The 17,951-nt window shown below is 39.8% G+C and overlaps 1 protein-coding gene across 1 annotated transcript in view; it reads left to right on the top strand.

Annotated features, from left to right (window-relative positions):
• Positions 1-17,951, top strand: part of ablim2 (actin binding LIM protein family, member 2) — a 94,751-nt gene that overhangs the window by 22,757 nt on the left and 54,043 nt on the right. Inside the window, exons 3-5 of the mRNA XM_062066213.1 lie at positions 7,756-7,939; positions 13,958-14,070; positions 14,134-14,260. Coding sequence (XP_061922197.1) covers positions 7,756-7,939; positions 13,958-14,070; positions 14,134-14,260 — 424 coding nt within the window. The remainder of the gene's footprint in view (positions 1-7,755; positions 7,940-13,957; positions 14,071-14,133; positions 14,261-17,951) is intronic.

The raw sequence follows: 17,951 nt of genomic DNA, 5'->3' as shown, positions 1-17,951 counted from the left end.
GTACGGAAAATTTGAGCGCGTCCGCCATTGTAGTCTGTGCTAAGCTTCTTCTTTTTCTCTACCTTCTTATGGGACATTCATCCTCCGCTGTTGCCATTTCTAATATAAAGTAGTGTAAAGTTTTTACTTATATCTGTCAGTAGACTGGCTATCAAAGTGCTAAAAACTGTAGTGAGTTTACATAATTCACCAACGGAACTTTAGTTATTAAAGGGTTCCGGTCGGACGGTTTTTCACGGGACACATTTCCGGCGTTGTTGCATTATTGAGCCACTGATTAGAAGATGCTTCTCCATTGTTGATTAAAGGCCTACTGAAATGATTTTTTTTTATTTAAACGGGAATAGCAGATCCATTCTATGTGTCATACTTCATCATTTCGCGATATTGCCATATTTTTGCTGAAAGGATTTAGTAGAGAAAATCGACGATAAAGTTCGCAACTTTTGCTCGCTGATAAAAAAAAAGCCTTGCCTGTACCGGAAGTAGCGTGACGTCACAGGAGCTAGTATTCCTCACAATTCCCCATTGTTTACAATGGAGCGAGAGATTCGGAGCGACAAAGCGACGATTACCCCATTAATTTGAGCGAGGATGAAAGATTCGTAGATGAGGAACGTTACAGTGAAGGACTTAAGAGGCAATGATGGACGTATCTTTTTTCGCTCTGACCGTAACTTAGGTACAAGCTGGCTCATTGGATTCCACACTCTCTCCTTTTTCTATTGTGGATCACGGATTTGTATTTTAAACCACCTCGGATACTATATCCTCTTGAAAATGAGAGTCGAGCACGCGAAAGGGACATTTAAAGTGACTTTTATCTCCACGACGATACATCGGTGACACACTTAGCTACTGAGCTAACGTGATAGCATCGTTCTCAAATGAAGATAGAAACAAAATAAATAAACCCCTGACTGGAAGGATAGACAGAAGATCAACAATACTATTAAACCATGTACATGTAACTACACGGTTAAAAATTCTCAGCCTGATAAGGCTTAACAATGCTGTTGCTAACGACGCTAAGGCTAATTTAGCAACTTAGCAACCAGACCTCACAGAACTATGATAAAAACAATAGCGCTCCACCTACGCCAGCCAGCCCTCATCTTCCCATCAACAGCCGTGCTCACCTGCATTCCAGCGATCGACGGCGCGACGAAAGACTTCATCCGTGGGTTTGGCGGCAAGCATCGGCTAGGCGTAGTAAGTAGTCCTTGTTGTGTTGCTGTAAGTATTGTACTTAGCCGCTAATACACCGATCGATCCCACCTACAACGTTCTTCTTTGCAGCCTCCATTGTTCATTAAACAAATTGCAAAAGATTCACCAACACAGATGTCCAGAATACTGTGGAATTTTGTCGAAGAAAACAAGAGGTTTTTATATCGGGTCAGATGGGGTACAACCACTTCCGTGGATTTTGTGACGTCACGCGCATAAATCATATCCAAAGGAGTTTTTCAACCGGAAGTGTGGCGGGAATTTTAAAATTGCACTTTATAAGTTAACCCGGCCGTATTGGCATGTGTTTCAATGTTAAGATTTCATCATTGATGTATAAACTATCAGACTGCGTGGTCGGTAGTAGTGGGTTTCAGTAGGCCTTTAAAGTAAAGTCTGAATGTCATTAAAACAGTTAGCTCCATCATTTGACACTTCTTCCACTCCCGTCCTTGCACGCTACACCGCTACAACAAAGATGACGGGGAGAAGACGCTGCCGAAGGTGAGCCACGTAAATAAGACCGCCCACAAAACGGCGCGTCCTGAAGCGACTGTTAGAAAGCGGCTTGAAGATGATCTGTAAAACATCATCTATGCAACATTTTGACCAAAGAACCACCGTTACATGTTATGTAGACCACAAGATAGTGTTTTACATTTAGAAAAAAATCATAATATGACCCCTTTAATGCGCCTTATAACATACTTGCCAACCTTGAGACCTCCGATACCGGGAGGTGGGGGTAGGGGTGGGGGCGTGGTCGGGGGTGGGGCGGGGGGCGTGGTTAAGAGGGGAATATATTTAAGCTAGAATTCACCAACTCAAGTATTCCATATATATATATATATATATACAGTGTTGGGACTAACGCGTTACAAAGTAACTGTAACGCCGTTTGTTTCGGCGGTAACTAGTAATCTAACGCGTTATTTTTTATATTCAGTAACTCAGTTACCGTTACTACATGATGCGTTACTGCGTTATTTTACGTTATTTTTTATGTAGTATCGGCTAGAAACTGAAGATCTGAGTGTGTTTTGTGGCAGCGCTGCGGTGGAAAATAAAAGGCGTACGTGCTTTGTGTGGGTGGGGGCGGGGGGGACTCCCATACCGTAGTTGAGGAGCGCAGGGGAGACGTTCCTTCGGGGCTAACAACCTTCACTTTACCCGGAAGTGGTCTTTACAGCTGAGGGTGAATGACGAGGCCGGCGGTTTGTTGCAACTTTGTGACTTTATTGGACGCAGCCATCCAGCAAGCTAGAGAGAGCACCAGCAAGCACTCACTGTCGCCGGTCCCTCACTTCTCTCGCCCACTCACTCACTGACGTCCCTCTATGGCGTCACATTAGTACCAAAAATCCAAGCGCGTAAAAACTGTTATCGCGCGCTGATTCTCCACTTCGTTGCGCGCGCGCGACACCCTCTTGCGCGCGCGTGGTGCCTTTGTGCACGCCATATCCCTCACCCACATGCTGTCATATCTTAAAGGGCCACACACACACGCACACACATAAACGCTACTATCATAACTAACAAGACATCAAGGCGAAGCCAAGAGTCGATTTTTTTAACAAGGACAAATTCTCAATACTTTTCTTTTGTCGAGCACAAAGAAAATAACATTTTAGTTAAATGTAAGTTGTGTCTTGGATAAAAGATCCTATCTACTTCAAGTTCAAGTTAAAGTGCCATTATGTTGCAGCTATTTAAAATAGTTTTGTCAATTTGTTCTGGCCAGAAACAAATTGGCCTTTGAAACATATCTTTGTCTTTGTGTGTTGTATGTAGACCACATTGCTTAGCAGAGTTCAGTGATGAAAATGCATGTCAAGTTGATCAACACATTGTATTATTCTGCAGTGCAATAACAGTACTGAAATGAAGGCTGAAGGGCATTAATGGGAGCTTTTAAAAAAGAAAAGAAAAAAAGAAGTAACTAAGTAGTTACTTTTCAAAGTAACGCATTACTTTTTGGTGTAAGTAACTGAGTTAGGAACTGAGTTACTTTTGAAATGAAGTAACTAGTAACTATAACTCATTACTGGTTTTCAGTAACTAACCCAACACTGTATATATATATATATATATATATATATATATATATATATATATATATATATATATATATATATACTGTATATATATATATATATATATATATATATATATAGGTATATGTATGAAATACTTGACTTTCAGTGAATTCTAGCTATATATATATATATATATATATATATATATATATATATATATATATATATATATATATATATATATATATATATATATATATATATGTATATATATATATATATATTTATATATATATATATATATATATTTATTTTATTATACATATAAATAAAAGAAATACTTGAATTGAATTTCAGTGTTCTGGAGGCTATCCAGTAGATGGCAGTATTGTCCTGTTTAAGAGTGTCACAACATTGCTGTTTACGGCAGACAAACTGCTTTACGGTAGACTAAACGTGACTGCTTTTGTTGTGTGTTGTTACCGCGATGGGAGGACGTTAATGAAACTGCCTAACAATAAACCCACATAAGAAACCAAGAACTCGCCCTCGATCATTCTACAGTTATGACATCATTGGGCAGGCAAGCTGTTTATATTGTGGGAAAGCGGACGTGAGAACAGGCTGTCCCCACTCAGGTCCGCATTGAGCTGGAGGGGGCGTGGCCTCCAGCTCCGGCTGAATACCGGGAGTTTGTCGGGAGAAAATTTCTGCCGGGAGGTTATCGGGAGAGGCGCTGAATACCGGGAGTCTCCAGGTAAAAACGGGAGTGTTGGCAAGTATGCTTATAATCCGATGCGGAGAAAATTTCTGCCGGGAGGTTATCGGGAGAGGCGCTGAATACCGGGAGTCTCCAGGTAAAAACGGGAGGGTTGGCAAGTATGATTATAATCCGATGCGCCTTTTGTATGAAAGTAAACCTGACTGGACCCGCTCATTGGCAGTGCGCCTTATAACCCGGTGCGCCCTATGGTCCAAAAAATACGGTACTCCAAAACATGGATCTGATTCCTTCGAAACACGCTCCCTTCAAGCCACGCCCCCTATAAGCAAGCCAGTTGTGTCCTACCCACTTTTTTTTTTTTTTAATCCGTCCAACAAAATAATACACAATAATACAATAATAATATCAATCAATCAATCAATCAAAGTTTATTTATATAGCCCTAAATCACAAGTGTCTCAAAGGGCTGCACAAGCCACGACGACATCCTCGATTCAGATCCCACAAAAGGGCAAGGAAAAACTCACAACCCAGTGGGATGTCAATGTGAATGACTATGAGAAACCTTGGAGAGGACCGCAGATGTGGGTGACCCCCCCTCTAGGGGAGACCGGATGTAATGTACGTCGAGTGGGTCTAGCATAATATTGTGAAAGTCCAGTCCATAGTGGATCTAACATAATAGTGAGAGTCCAGTCCATAGTGGATCTAACATAATAGTGAGAGTCCAGTCCATAGTGGGGCCAGCAGGAGACCATCCCGAGCGGAGACAGGTCAGCAGCGCAGAGATATCCCCAACCGATGCACAGGCGAGCGGTCCACCCCGGGTCCCGACTCTGGACAGCCAGCACTTCATCCATGGCCACCGGACCTGTGCCCCCCCTTCCACAAGGGAGAGGGGGGCAGAGGAGAAAATAAAATAAACGGCAGATCAACTGGTCTAAAAAGGGGGTCTATTTAAAGGCTAGAGTATACAAAGGAGTTTTAAGATGGGACTTAAATGCTTCTACTGAGGTAGCATCTCTAACTGTTACCGGGAGGGCATTCCATAGTACTGGAGCCTGAATAGAAAATGCTCTATAGCCCGCAGACTATTTTGGGGCTCTGGGAATCACTATTAAGCCGGAGTTCTTCGAACGCATATTTCTTGCCGGGACATATGGTACATTACAATCGGCAGGATAGGATGGAGCTAGACCGTGTAGTATTTTATTCGTAAGTAGTAAAACCTTAAAGTCACATCTTAAGTGCACAGGAAGCCAGTGCAGGTGATACATTTCCAGTTCCCAAAAGCAAACTCGGCCCGGCAACATTCAGAATAGCAATCAACAGAGTAATTGAGAAGACACACAAACATGACACAAAACAATCCAAAAAGTAGTCAAACAAAAATGAATAATATCAACAACAGTATCAATATTAATAAGAATTACAATGTCACGTTTCCTGTCAATTTCAGTAACTTACTGACAACTATTATGCTACTTCCATATGTTGGCAAAGTATTGAGTATTGACTTTTTCTACTTCCGATACGATACAGGTCGATGCAGATATTGGAGGCTTGATCTGATACGATAGCGTGAATCATACTACCGTATTTTTCGGACTATAAGTTTTTTTCATAGTTTGGCCGCGGGTGCGACTTATACTGAGGAGCGACTTATGTGTGAAATTATTAACACATTACCGTAAAATATCAAATAATATTATTTAGCTCATTCACGTAAGAGACTAGACGTTCATGGGATTTAGCGATTAGGAGTGACAGATTGTTTGGTAAACGTATAGCATGTTCTATATGTTATAGTTATTTGAATGACTCTTACCATAATATGTTACGTTAACATACCAGGCACGTTCTCAGTTGGTTATTTATGCGTCATATAACGTATACTTATTCAGCCTGTTGTTCACTATTCTTTATTTATTTTAAATTGCCTTTCAAATGTCTATTCTTGGTGTTGGGTTTTATCAAATAAATTTCCCCCAAAAATTTGACTTATACTCCAGTGCGACTTATATATGTTTTTTTCCTTCTTTATGATGCATTTTCGGCGGGTGCGACTTATACTCCGAAAAATATGGTACATACTTCGTATTATTATATTATTTTTTAGTTTGAAATGTTGTATTGACCAAGTGAAGTTACTAAGACAACATGCTAACTGTTATCATGCTCAGGTTAGCACACATGCTAAATGTTAGCAATTTTATGTAAGCATGCTAACGTTTTAGGCTAACTCTGTAGCTCATTTTGTATAGTTACACCTACAACTCACAGATTCAGACACTCACCATCTTAAAAGTACTGCGCCTTCCGGCGACCCCTGGCCATAGGTCCAGGGCACAGATAGCAGGTCCATCAAAATGTTCTAGTTCTACATACAGTAGTAACTAACGGAGTAAGAGTGTCCGCCCTGAGACTGGTAGGTCGTGAGTTCAAACCCCGGCTGAGTCATACCAAAGACTACAAAAATGGGACCCATTAGCTCCCTGTTTGGCACTCAGCATCAAGGGTTGGAATTGGGGGTGAAATCACCAAAATGATTCCAGAGCGTGGCCACCGTTGCTGCTCACTGCTCCCCTCACCTCCCAGGGGGTGGAACAAGGGGATGGGTCAAATGCAGAGGGTAATTTCACCACACCTAGTGTGTGTGTGTGTGAGACTACCAGTGGTACTTTAACTTTAACTTCCACAAGTGCACACCTGTTACATCAGGGGTGTCCAAACTTTTTCCACTGAGGGCCGCACACGGAAAAATTAAAGCATGTGGGGGCCATTTTGATATTTTTCATTTTTAAACCATAACAAAATATATGCATTTTTTATTTTTTACCTTTAGAGGTCTTGGGGACCATAAAGGGTCTCAGTCATTAAAATGTTAAAAATAAGTCAGATTATTATTATTTTTTTAATTATTTAACGCTTACAGTAAATCTCTATATCAACTTCGAGTTGATATAAAGTAATACAAATTAAAAAAAATGTTTTATGGCTTTTCTGTCAAAAACAACTTAGTTTTTTTATAGTAAAACTGAAATATGCAGTATTCAGTAATTAGAGTCCTAAAAGATCAATAATGCAGGACACCATTGATTTGAATTCTTTCATATTTTTCACAGTGAAAAGATAAATAAAAAATCACTAAATATATTTGGGATCCAAAAGGTGCCCCACTCATAAAGTGATACATTTTTATTAGGTTTTTCTTTTACTTTCAACACCTAAGTTACGAGATGAACTTCAGATATGTCTGTCCATTTTATTCTGGAACTATTATTTTGTTTGTTTTATGCGCTTTTGTCAAAGAAAACTTTGATGTTTTTATATGGCTACTACACAATATATGCAATATTTACCACATAAAACATTTTAAAGTCAAATATTTGAAGTAATTGGAGCCCTGAAAATAATTCATTATAACATGGATTTTTTTTGTCATTATTTTTATTTTTTGAGCAATGACAAAAAAAGAAAAATGAAGAAAGACAAAAGAAGAAAAAAACAGCCTGCATGGCAGCTTTTGTGTCAACATTGCAACTTTTTCTTGTTAGATTTCACCTCATTCCACTTTTTTTTATGTTCTTTTTTATTTTTACAATAGTATTTCCAGAATGTGTGGTGGGCCGGTAAACAATTAGCTGCGGGCCGCAAATGGCCCCCGGGCCGCACTTTGGACACCCCTGTGTTACATTCTTCTTTGTGGCCTGTTATGCAAAACGCTACTTTTTCACAAACAAAATGTTTGCCTCCCCTCTCCAGTGTGCGGGTGCCAGCTGGCCAATGGGGGCTTCTTCCTGCGGCAAGGCGAGTACATGTGCACCCTGGACTACCAGCGGCTTCACGGGACGAGCTGCTTCAGCTGCCAGGACTTCATCGAAGGAGAAGTGGTGTCTGCGCTGGGAAAGACTTACCACCCGCACTGCTTTGTGTGCGCCTCTTGCAAGTAAGTGTGACCAAGTCAGAACATTCCAATGTTCCGCACTCATTCAAAATGGTCCTGAACATTTGGAGACGCATTTGTTCACCAACATTTTATAAGAATTGTTGGGGGATTTTACTGCTTTGAACATTTTTCCCATATTTTCCAGAATTTTGTGTTGAAAAAAACTGTTTTGTCATTGTTTTGTTGGTCTTTTTATTCTTGTACACAAAAAAAGACCAACAAATGTGGATGTCAGCTGATGAGATTTAGTTACAAAGTTTTGCGTCACAATAGAATTTTACCGTATTTTCTAGACCATAAGGCGCACTGCCGATGAATGGTCTATTTTCGAGCTTTTTTCATATACAAACCCCGTTTCCATATGAGTTGGGAAATTGTGTTAGATGTAAATATAAACGGAATACAATGATTTGCAAATCCTTTTCAACCCATATTCAGTTGAATATGCTACAAAGACAACATATTTGATGTTCAAACTGATAAACATTTATTTTTTTTGCAAATAATCATTAACTTTAGAATTTGATGCCAGCAACACGTGACAAAGAAGTTGGGAAAGGTGGCAATAAATACTGATAAAGTTGAGGAATGCTCATCAAACACTTATTTGGAACATCCCACAAGTGAACAGGCAAATTGGGAACAGGTGGGGGCCATGATTGGGTATAAAAACAGCTTCCCAAAAAATGCATCAAATTCTAAAGTTAATGATTATTTGCAAAAAAAAAAATGTTTATGAGTTTGAACATCAAATATGTTGTCTTTGTAGCATATTCAACTGAATATGGGTTGAAAATGATTTGCAAATCATTGTATTCCATTTATATTTACATCTAACACAATTTCCCAACTCATATGGAAACGGGGTTTGTATAAACAATTTTGAGGATTTTACTGCTTTTAACATTTTTCCCCACATTTTGTCATTGTTTTTGTTGGTCTTTTCACTCTTGTACACAAAAAACCCAACAAGTGTGGATGTCGGCTGATGAGATTTCGTTTCTAAGGTTTGCGTCACAATATAATTTTACCGTATTTTCCAGACCATAGGGCGCACTATAAGGCGCACTGCCGATGAATGGTCTATTTTCATATATAAGGCGCACCGGATTATAGGGCGCATTGAAGGAGTCATATTATTTTTTTCTAAATGTAAAACACTTCCTTGTGGTGTACATCAGTGGTCCCCAACCTTTTTGTAGCTGCGGACCGGTCCACGCTTGTTAATTTGTCCCGCGGCCCGGCGGGGGCGGGGGTGGGTTTCATGAAAAAATTAAAATAATAAACGTGAATCCACTGTGTACTCATATGGACCTTTATTAGCACATTGCGCCAACAACATAACATGAGTATAACAACAAAGTCTCTGGTAACTTCCTGTCTGCCCAATACATAAATAAAAAAATCACGTGGAAAAATATATAAATGACAAGAACCAGCAATTCCACACTACTGTCATTATGAATGTTATTTTTCAACAGCTGAAATAAAGTTGTCACTTTGGACCGTCAGATAAGCCTCCTGCATGTTTGTGTGCCCGAGTCGACTCACAAGCTCCTCCTCTCCCTCTCCCTCGCCTCCCTCTGCCCAACGCGCTCTGATTTTCATTGCTATGGTAACGTTTACATGCCTTCAAAATAAGATGCAGATACAACATTAAAAACGAATATAAATTGCATGAGATTTTTAACTCACCGTAACGCTAAATCAATGAGAGCCCTGAGCTTGTTTCTCTGCAACGAGACGGTCCCAACTGGGGGTATTGGGAGACAAAGACACCCGAAGTGTGCTTATGTCCAGTCTGCTACATTGTTTTGTTTTGGTGGCTGTCACTGCAGAAATCCCTGCTTCACACAGATAGGATGTTGGAAATGGCAACAGTGTTTTCAGTGCTGTGGTGGCGATCTCGGGGTATTCTGCCATGACTTTAATCCAGAAAACAGGCAGAGTTTTTGTCTGAAATACACTTTTAAGGGTGCCGTCATTTGCGATCTCCAGCATTTGATTTTCTTCTTGCACAGACATGCTGGATTCATCTGCTTTGTTGACAAATGGGTCGCGGATCCATTCCTTGGCAGTTCGTGGGTCTTTTGAAGTTGGGAAGTAGCGCTCAAACTCTTTTAAAAGCACAGACAGGTGATCGTGCAGCAGCGTGTTGAATGAAGGCGCAGGCTCAGTCTCACGCAAAAACCCCGCCAATGTTTGAAACATGTCCAGGTTTTTGGGGTTGGTGCACTAATTGTAAGTGTATATTGTGTTTTTTATGTTGATTTAATTTTAAAAAAATAAAAATAAATAAATAAATAAAAATAAATAAATATTAAAAAAATAATAATAATAATGATAAAAAATTCTTCTGTGGCCCGGTACCAATCGAGCCCGGTGGTTGGGGACCACTGGTCTACATAACATGTAATGGTGGTTCTTTAGTCAAAATATTGCATAGATGATGTTTTACAGATCATCTTAAAGCCGCTTTCTGACAGTCGCTTCCGGATGCGCCGTTTTGCCGGCGGTCTTATTTACGTGGCTCACCTTCTGCAGCGTCTTCTCCCCGTCATCTTTGTTGTAGCGGTGTAGCGTGCAAGGATGGGAGTGGAAGAAGTGTCAAAAGATGGCGCTAACTGTTTTAATGACATTCAGACTTTACTTCAATCAATAACGGAGCAGCATCTCCTCATCCGGAAACAACAACAAGGCCGGGAAATGTGTCCAGTGAAAAAACGTCCGACCGGAACTCTCTAATAACTAAAGTTCCTTGGGTGAATAATGTAAACTCACTATACCGGTATGTTTTAGCGCTTTCATGGCGAGTTTACTGACAGATATAAGTAAGAACTTTACACTACTTTATATTATTAATGGCAACATCTGAGGATTGAATGTCCCATAACAAGAAGATACAAGAAAAAGAAGAAGCTTATTGACTACGGTGTCGCCACGGACTACAAAGGCGAACGCTCGCAATTTTTCAGGATTTATACAGATCCCAAATACAGATCAGCAGGTACCAGAAGGTAAGAAAAGTTGCTTTTGCATAATATTGCGAAACAAAACGCCAGATAATATGTCTTACCTTACACACACACCATAATAATACTCGTATGTTGAAGCACAGTACAATCCATCAAGCGGTGCGGCTTCATAGCTTACCAAAGTCCTACTAAAACACTTTGATGGATTTTTGAGCGCCGTGTGTAATGTTCTATATTTTCAATGGAACATATAAAATGTTGGTGTTGTTTACTTGAGTCATATTGCCATCATATTGCAGTTTACACCTATCTCTTATGTGTGACTGCCATCTACTGGTCACACTTATCATTTCACCATGTACCAAATAAAATTGCTTCGAGGTCGGTAAGCACAACCAGAACTATTACGTACATTAGGCGCACCGGGTTACAAGGCGCACTGTCGAGTTTTGAGGGGAAAAAAAGGATTTTAAGTGCGCCTTATATTCTGGAAAATACAGTACTATTTTTCAAATTTTTGTCAGTCAACTTCGGGTTTTTTTTCAAAGTGTCTGGCCATACAAATGTTATAATAAGCCTAACCCCAACTTTAAAGGGGACCTATGAGGATTTATTGTCTATTTTCTAACAATGCCCAAGTTGGTCTTGGAAGCCTCTACTCTGAATGCTGTGTTTCGGCGTCTTTTTTGAAAGCGTGAGCCCAGTGTGACATCACAGTGTGGTGGAAGTACCTATGAGGTCATTGCTAGTAAATGCTGTCGGCCAGGCTCCTCCCCCTGCTTGGAACCGCCAGAGTCATATTGTCGACGTCAAGATATTTATTCTCAGTTTCTTGGATACTGTGCCACCCTCGATATGTTTGGAATATCTTGGCTTTACCCTAACACCTTTTCTTGATCAAACACTCTGAAAAACGTCTTCTTGTCCACAGGTTTATTGACCGTAAAAACGGTAAAACTGAAAACATACAAGCAGAAAGGATGCTTACATTAAAGACATGCACACACAGCCAATTACACTACAAATATTACAGTGCTACTCAAAGATACATACCAATTATACTTTGCTTGGCATGAAAATTGAGCAGATGAAAACGTTTGCAATCGTCACCAAACTAGTTTAAACAAGACCTGAAAGGTGCTGCTTGTTGTGCACCGCTAACTTGGGTTATGCTGCCTCCCGCTGTCTAAAGGAGGAAGTGCACCTCACTGTTGAATTCCAAAGTGAACTAAAACACTGGTCTTACGTCCATCCATCCATCCATTTTCTACCGCTTAATCCCTTCGGGGTCGCAGGGGGTGCTGGAGCCTATCTCAGCTACAATCGGGCAGAAGGCGGGGTACACCCTGGACAAGTCGCCACCTCATCACAGGGCCAACACAGATAGACAGACAACATTCACACTCACATTCACACACTAGGGCCAATTTAGTGTTGCCAATCAACCTATCCCCAGGTGCATGTCTTTGGAGGTGGGAGGAACGTATATTCTTAATATATTTAACAAACAAGACAGAACAGGAGGGCGGGTCGTAGAGGTTTTCATTTGCAATCTGAAGGGAACGCTTCCACAAATGTGGCTTGGCATTGTCTTCCTGAAATAAGCAGGGGCGTCCACAAAATAGATTATAAATGTGACTGTGGAGTCAAATCTACTCCAAGGCATATCCAATAGTGTACAAATGACCTCAACCACAAGAGAGTTTGTTAAATGTAGATTAGAATCATAGGTCCTCTTTGGAATTTTTTTTTTTATGTTCACCTACATAGGGCCACCAAAAATATCTGTTTCTCAGCTGTGGGCCGTAGTGGTAGTCAGTCGTAATATGCTTTTCCACCACTTGCGGCAGTAATGACAATCTCGGACAAACAGAAGAAGTCTGGAGCGAAAGTCATAAAAAAGTTTCTTAAGCGCAAAAATGATGACTAAGGTGGTGAAGCTGTAGTTTAGTTCAGAAACATATGCATCATTAATTTAGTTCAATTATTTTAGCACAACATAATGTATTTTTCATCTCTTATTTGAGTCTCTTCTTATGTGGTATATTTAGTTAGTGTTAATTGTTCTTATCAGCCTGAATTAAGTCTAAGGTTTACGTGTTGAATAATAATCTTTGTGATTAACACATGCTTTCATTTTATTTTGGCAAGGTTATGAAAAATGAAAACATGGCGAATGAGAAAAATTAGGGATGTCCGATAATGGCTTTTTGCCGATATCCGATATTCCGATATTGTCCAACTCTTACGGTAATTACCGATACCGATATCAACCGATACCGATATATACAGTCGTGGAATTAACACATTATTATGCCTATATTGGACAACCAGGTATGGTGAAGATAAGGTCTTTTTAAAAAAAATTTATAAAATAAGATAAATACATTTAAAAAAAATTCTTGAATAAAAAAGAAAGTAAAACAATATAAAAACAGTTACATGGAAACTAGTAATTAATGAAAATGAGTAAAATTAACTGTTAGAGGTTAGTACTATTAGTGGACCAGCAGCATGCACAATCATGTGTGCTTACGGACTGTATCCCTTGCAGACTGTATTGATATATATTGATATATAATGTAGGAACCTGAATATTAATAACAGGAAGAAACAACCCTTTTGTGTGAATGAGTGTGAATGAGTGTAAATGGGGGAGGGAGATTTTTTGGGTTGGTGCACTAATTGTAAGTGTATCTTGTGTTTTTATGTTGATTTAATAAAAAAAAATTAAAAATAAACCGATACCGATAAATTCCGATATTACATTTGAAAGCATTTATCGTCCGATAATATCGGCCTGCGGACATCTGTAATAAAAATGTAAAGTTAGCTAACGATAAACGTTTTGTGTATTTTGCACCAAAAACCTTTGTTTTAAAAAAATATAATATTTAGACATATTCTGCAGTCATGAATGTGCCACAAATAATTTTTGTGTGATTTTAAAGTATGGCCCCCGATGAATTGTTTTTATGTTGTGGAGCTTTTTACTGATATTTGTATGTGTTGTATATTTTTGCCTTGTTTTTTTTATTTTCAGGCAGCCATTTCCAGCCGGTGACCGAGTGACCTTCAACGGCAAGGAGTGTATTTGCCAAAACTGTACCCAACCTCTTCCTGTCCACAGTCCCGCGCCCATACAAGCCGTCCATAGTCAGTATATTGTCAGTCATTGACGACCCTGTGACTGGTAAATGCTAACGCTTTTTGTTGTAGACTGCTGCGGCTGTGGGAAGGAGTTCACAAACGAACAATCCCTGGTTGCACTGGACAAGCACTGGCACCTGGGCTGCTTCAAGTGCAAAGTGTGCAACAAGGTCCTCAACGCAGAATACATCAGCAAGTAAGTCCACATTACGATTAGAATACTACTTACAAAACCCAAAACCAGTGAAGTTGGCACGTTGTGTAAATGATAAATCAAAACAGAATACAATGATTTGCAAATCCTTTTCAACTTATATTCAATTGAATAGACTGCAAAGACAAGATATTCAATGACTCAAGGACCTAGTTTCCCCTCAACCCCCTACCCGCAACCTCCGCTCCTCAAACACTAACCTGCTCAAACCCATCAGGACAAAGTTACAATCTATGGGCCGCCGGGCTTTCTGCTCGACCGCTCCCCCACTTTGGAACGCTCTCCCCGACCATCTTAGAGCACCACAGTCGGTCGACCATTTTAAGAAGGGACTAAAAACCCACCTTTTTAGCACAGTTTTTGCCTAATTTCTCTGCCTTCTTGTTTTTAAATGCACTGCTTGCTTATATGTTTTTTATCCAGTGATTTCATGCTTTTTATTTCTATTTTTTCTACGTTTCTGTTTGTGTGTCATGATTTCATTTCTATTTTAATTTTTTATTATATATTCTTACTTTCTATTTTTATTTTTATACTCTGTAGCACTTTGAGATTTTAACAAATGTAAAGTGCGTTACAAATGCAATTCATTATTATTATTATTATATCTAATGTTCGAACTAGTAAACTTTATTTTTTGAAAACATTAGCTTATTTGGAATTTGATGCCTGCAACATGTTTCAAAAAGACTGAGAAAGTTGAGGAATGCTCATCAAACACTTATTTGGAACATCCCACAGGTGAACAGGCTAATTGGGAACAGGTGGTTGCCATGATTGGGTATAAAAGCAGCTTCCATGAAATGCTCAGTCATTCACAAACAAGAAGGGGGCGAGAGTCCCCACTTTGTGAACAAATGCGTGAGCAAATTGTCCAACACTCTAAGAACAACATTTCTTAACGAGCTATTGCAAGGAATTTAGGGATTTCACCATCTTCGGTCCGTAATATCATCAAAAGGTTCAGAGAATCTGGAGAAATCGCTGCACGTAAGCAGCAAGGCCGAAAATCAACATTGAATGCCCGTGACCTTCGATCCCTCAGGCGGTACTGCGTCAAAAAGCGACATCAGTGTAGAGCTGCAGCTATCGAATATTTTAGTAATCGAGTATTCTATCGAATATCCCGAATCGAGTAATCGAATAAATCATATTTTTGCCTCATTAAGGTTTAATTATACATGTTAAGATGTGCCCTCAATTATTGCATTTGGCCTAATTGTCTTTTATTTCCTAAACGCCTGTTTTCATTATTGAAGGCTGACACACACAGCCATACTTGCCAACCCTCCCGTTTTTACCGGGAGACTCCCGGTATTCAGCGCCTCTCCCGATAACCTCCCGGCAGAAATTTTCTCCCGACAAACTCCCGGTATTCAGCCGGAGCTGGAGGGGGCGTGGCCTCCAGCGGACCTGAGTGGGGAAAGCCTGTTCTCACGTCCGCTTTCCCACAATATAAACAGCTTGCCTGCCCAATGACGTCATAACTGTAGAATGATCGAGGGCGAGTTCTTGGTTTCTTATGTGGGTTTATTGTTAGGCAGTTTCATTAACGTCCTCCCAGCGCGGTAACAACACACAACAACAGCAGTCACGTTTAGTCTACCGTAAAGCAGTTCGTCTGCCGTAAACAACAATGTTGTGACACTCTTAAACAGGACAATCCAGAACACTGAAATTCAAGTATTTCTTTTATTTATATGTATAATAAATAAATATATATATATATACAGTATATATAGCTAGAATTCACTGAAAGTCAAGTATTTCATACATATATATCTATATATATATGTATGAAATACTTGAGTTGGTGAATTCTAGCTTAAATATATTCCCCTCTTAACCACACCCCAACCACGCCCCCCCCCCCCCTCCTACCCCCCACCTCCCGGTATCGAAGGTCTCAAGGTTGGCAAGTATGCACACAGCTGAAATTCGTCCGTGGTTGATTGTGCCAATTTGTGTGTGCTAACAAAAACAGGTGCGTTCACGGCCCTATGTGCTGTGTGGTGTGACCGCATAAACGAAGTTCTTGTCTCTCGTGCGTTTTTGATGATTATTATACGGTGCCGTTTAAATGGTGGTTTCTCCACGCAAATCCGCTGAGCTGTTTTCAACCTGCCAACAATACATAAGCAATATAAAAAGACAAACCACTTGATAATGACGACAACAGTTTTACATTTTAAGAATGCAATACAGTTCATTGCATTCTTTGCATGCAACATAGTAATCAATGTTCATTTTGCCATCATAACATGTTTGAGATGAAAACACATGTATATATAATTAGTTCAAAATTAATATTCCCTGAGAAAGTTAAAATAAAACTATATTCTTACTAGTATCAAAAATAAAACAATAAGAAAAGTTTTTATTATATCAAAAATAAAAAGTGAATTAGGTAGTGCCTTTAAAGGCCTACTGAAATTTTTTTTTTTTATTTAAACGGGGATAGCAGATCCATTCTATGTGTCATACTTGATCATTTCGCGATATTGCCATATATTTGCTGAAAGGATTTAGTATAGAACAACGACGATAAAGTTCGCAACTTTTGGTCGCTGATAAAAAAAAGCCTTGCCTATACCGGAAGTAGCGTGACGTCACAGGAGGTAGGATTCCTCACAATTCCCCGTTGTTTCCAATGGAGCGAGAGAGATTCGGACCGAGAAAGCGACGATTACCCCATTAATTTGAGCGAGGATGAAAGATTCGTGGATGAGGAACGTTAGAGTGAAGGACTAGAGGCAGTGCAGGGTGTATCTTTTTTCGCTCTGACCGTAACTTAGGTACAAGGTCTCATTGGATTCCACACACTCTCCTTTTTCTATTGTGGATCACGGATTTGTATTTTAAACCACCTCGGATACTATATCCTCTTGAAAATGAGAGTCGAGAACGCGAAATGGACATTCACAGTGATTTTTATCTCCACGACAATACATCGTTGATGCACTTTAGCTACGGAGCTAACGTGATAGCATCGGGCTCAAAAAAAGATAGAAACAAAATTTTAAAAAACCCTGACTGGAAGGATAGACAGAAGATCAACAATACTATTAAACCATGAACATGTAAATACACGGTTAATAATTTCCAGCTTGGCGAAGCTTAACAATTGAAGCTAACTACGGAGCGGCGGCGGGCGTTGTAGCTTTCGACGACACCCCGGCCGCCATCAGAGTCGGCAAGAAACATATATTTCCCCAAAGTTACGTAAGTGACATGCACATAGCGACACGCACGTACGGGCAAGCGATCAAATGTTTGGAAGCCAAAGCTGTACTCACGGTAGTGCGTCTGCTATCCAGCTCAAACACAACACAACTTCCTGATTGTGTTGCTGTAGTCCGCTGCTAATACACCGATCGCACCTACACGTTTCTTCTTTGCAATCTCCATTGTTCATTAAACAAATTGCAAAAGATTCACCAACACAGATGTCCAGAATACTGTGGAATTGTTCGATGAAAACAGAGCAGTTTGTATGGTGACACATTGGGTACGAATACTTCCGTTGCCGTCGTGACGTCACGCGCATATGTCATATCCAAAGGAGTTTTTCAACCGGAAGTTTAGCGGGAAATTTAAAATTGCACTTTATAAGTTAACCCGGCCGTATTGGCATGTGTTGCAATGTTAAGATTTCATCATTGATATATAAACT

The sequence above is a fragment of the Entelurus aequoreus genome, linkage group LG12, assembly GCF_033978785.1.
Source record: "Entelurus aequoreus isolate RoL-2023_Sb linkage group LG12, RoL_Eaeq_v1.1, whole genome shotgun sequence".
NCBI classification, from domain to species: domain Eukaryota; kingdom Metazoa; phylum Chordata; class Actinopteri; order Syngnathiformes; family Syngnathidae; genus Entelurus; species Entelurus aequoreus.
Note: the sequence above shows the minus strand (reverse complement) of the source record. Positions and strands in the feature narration are given on the sequence as shown.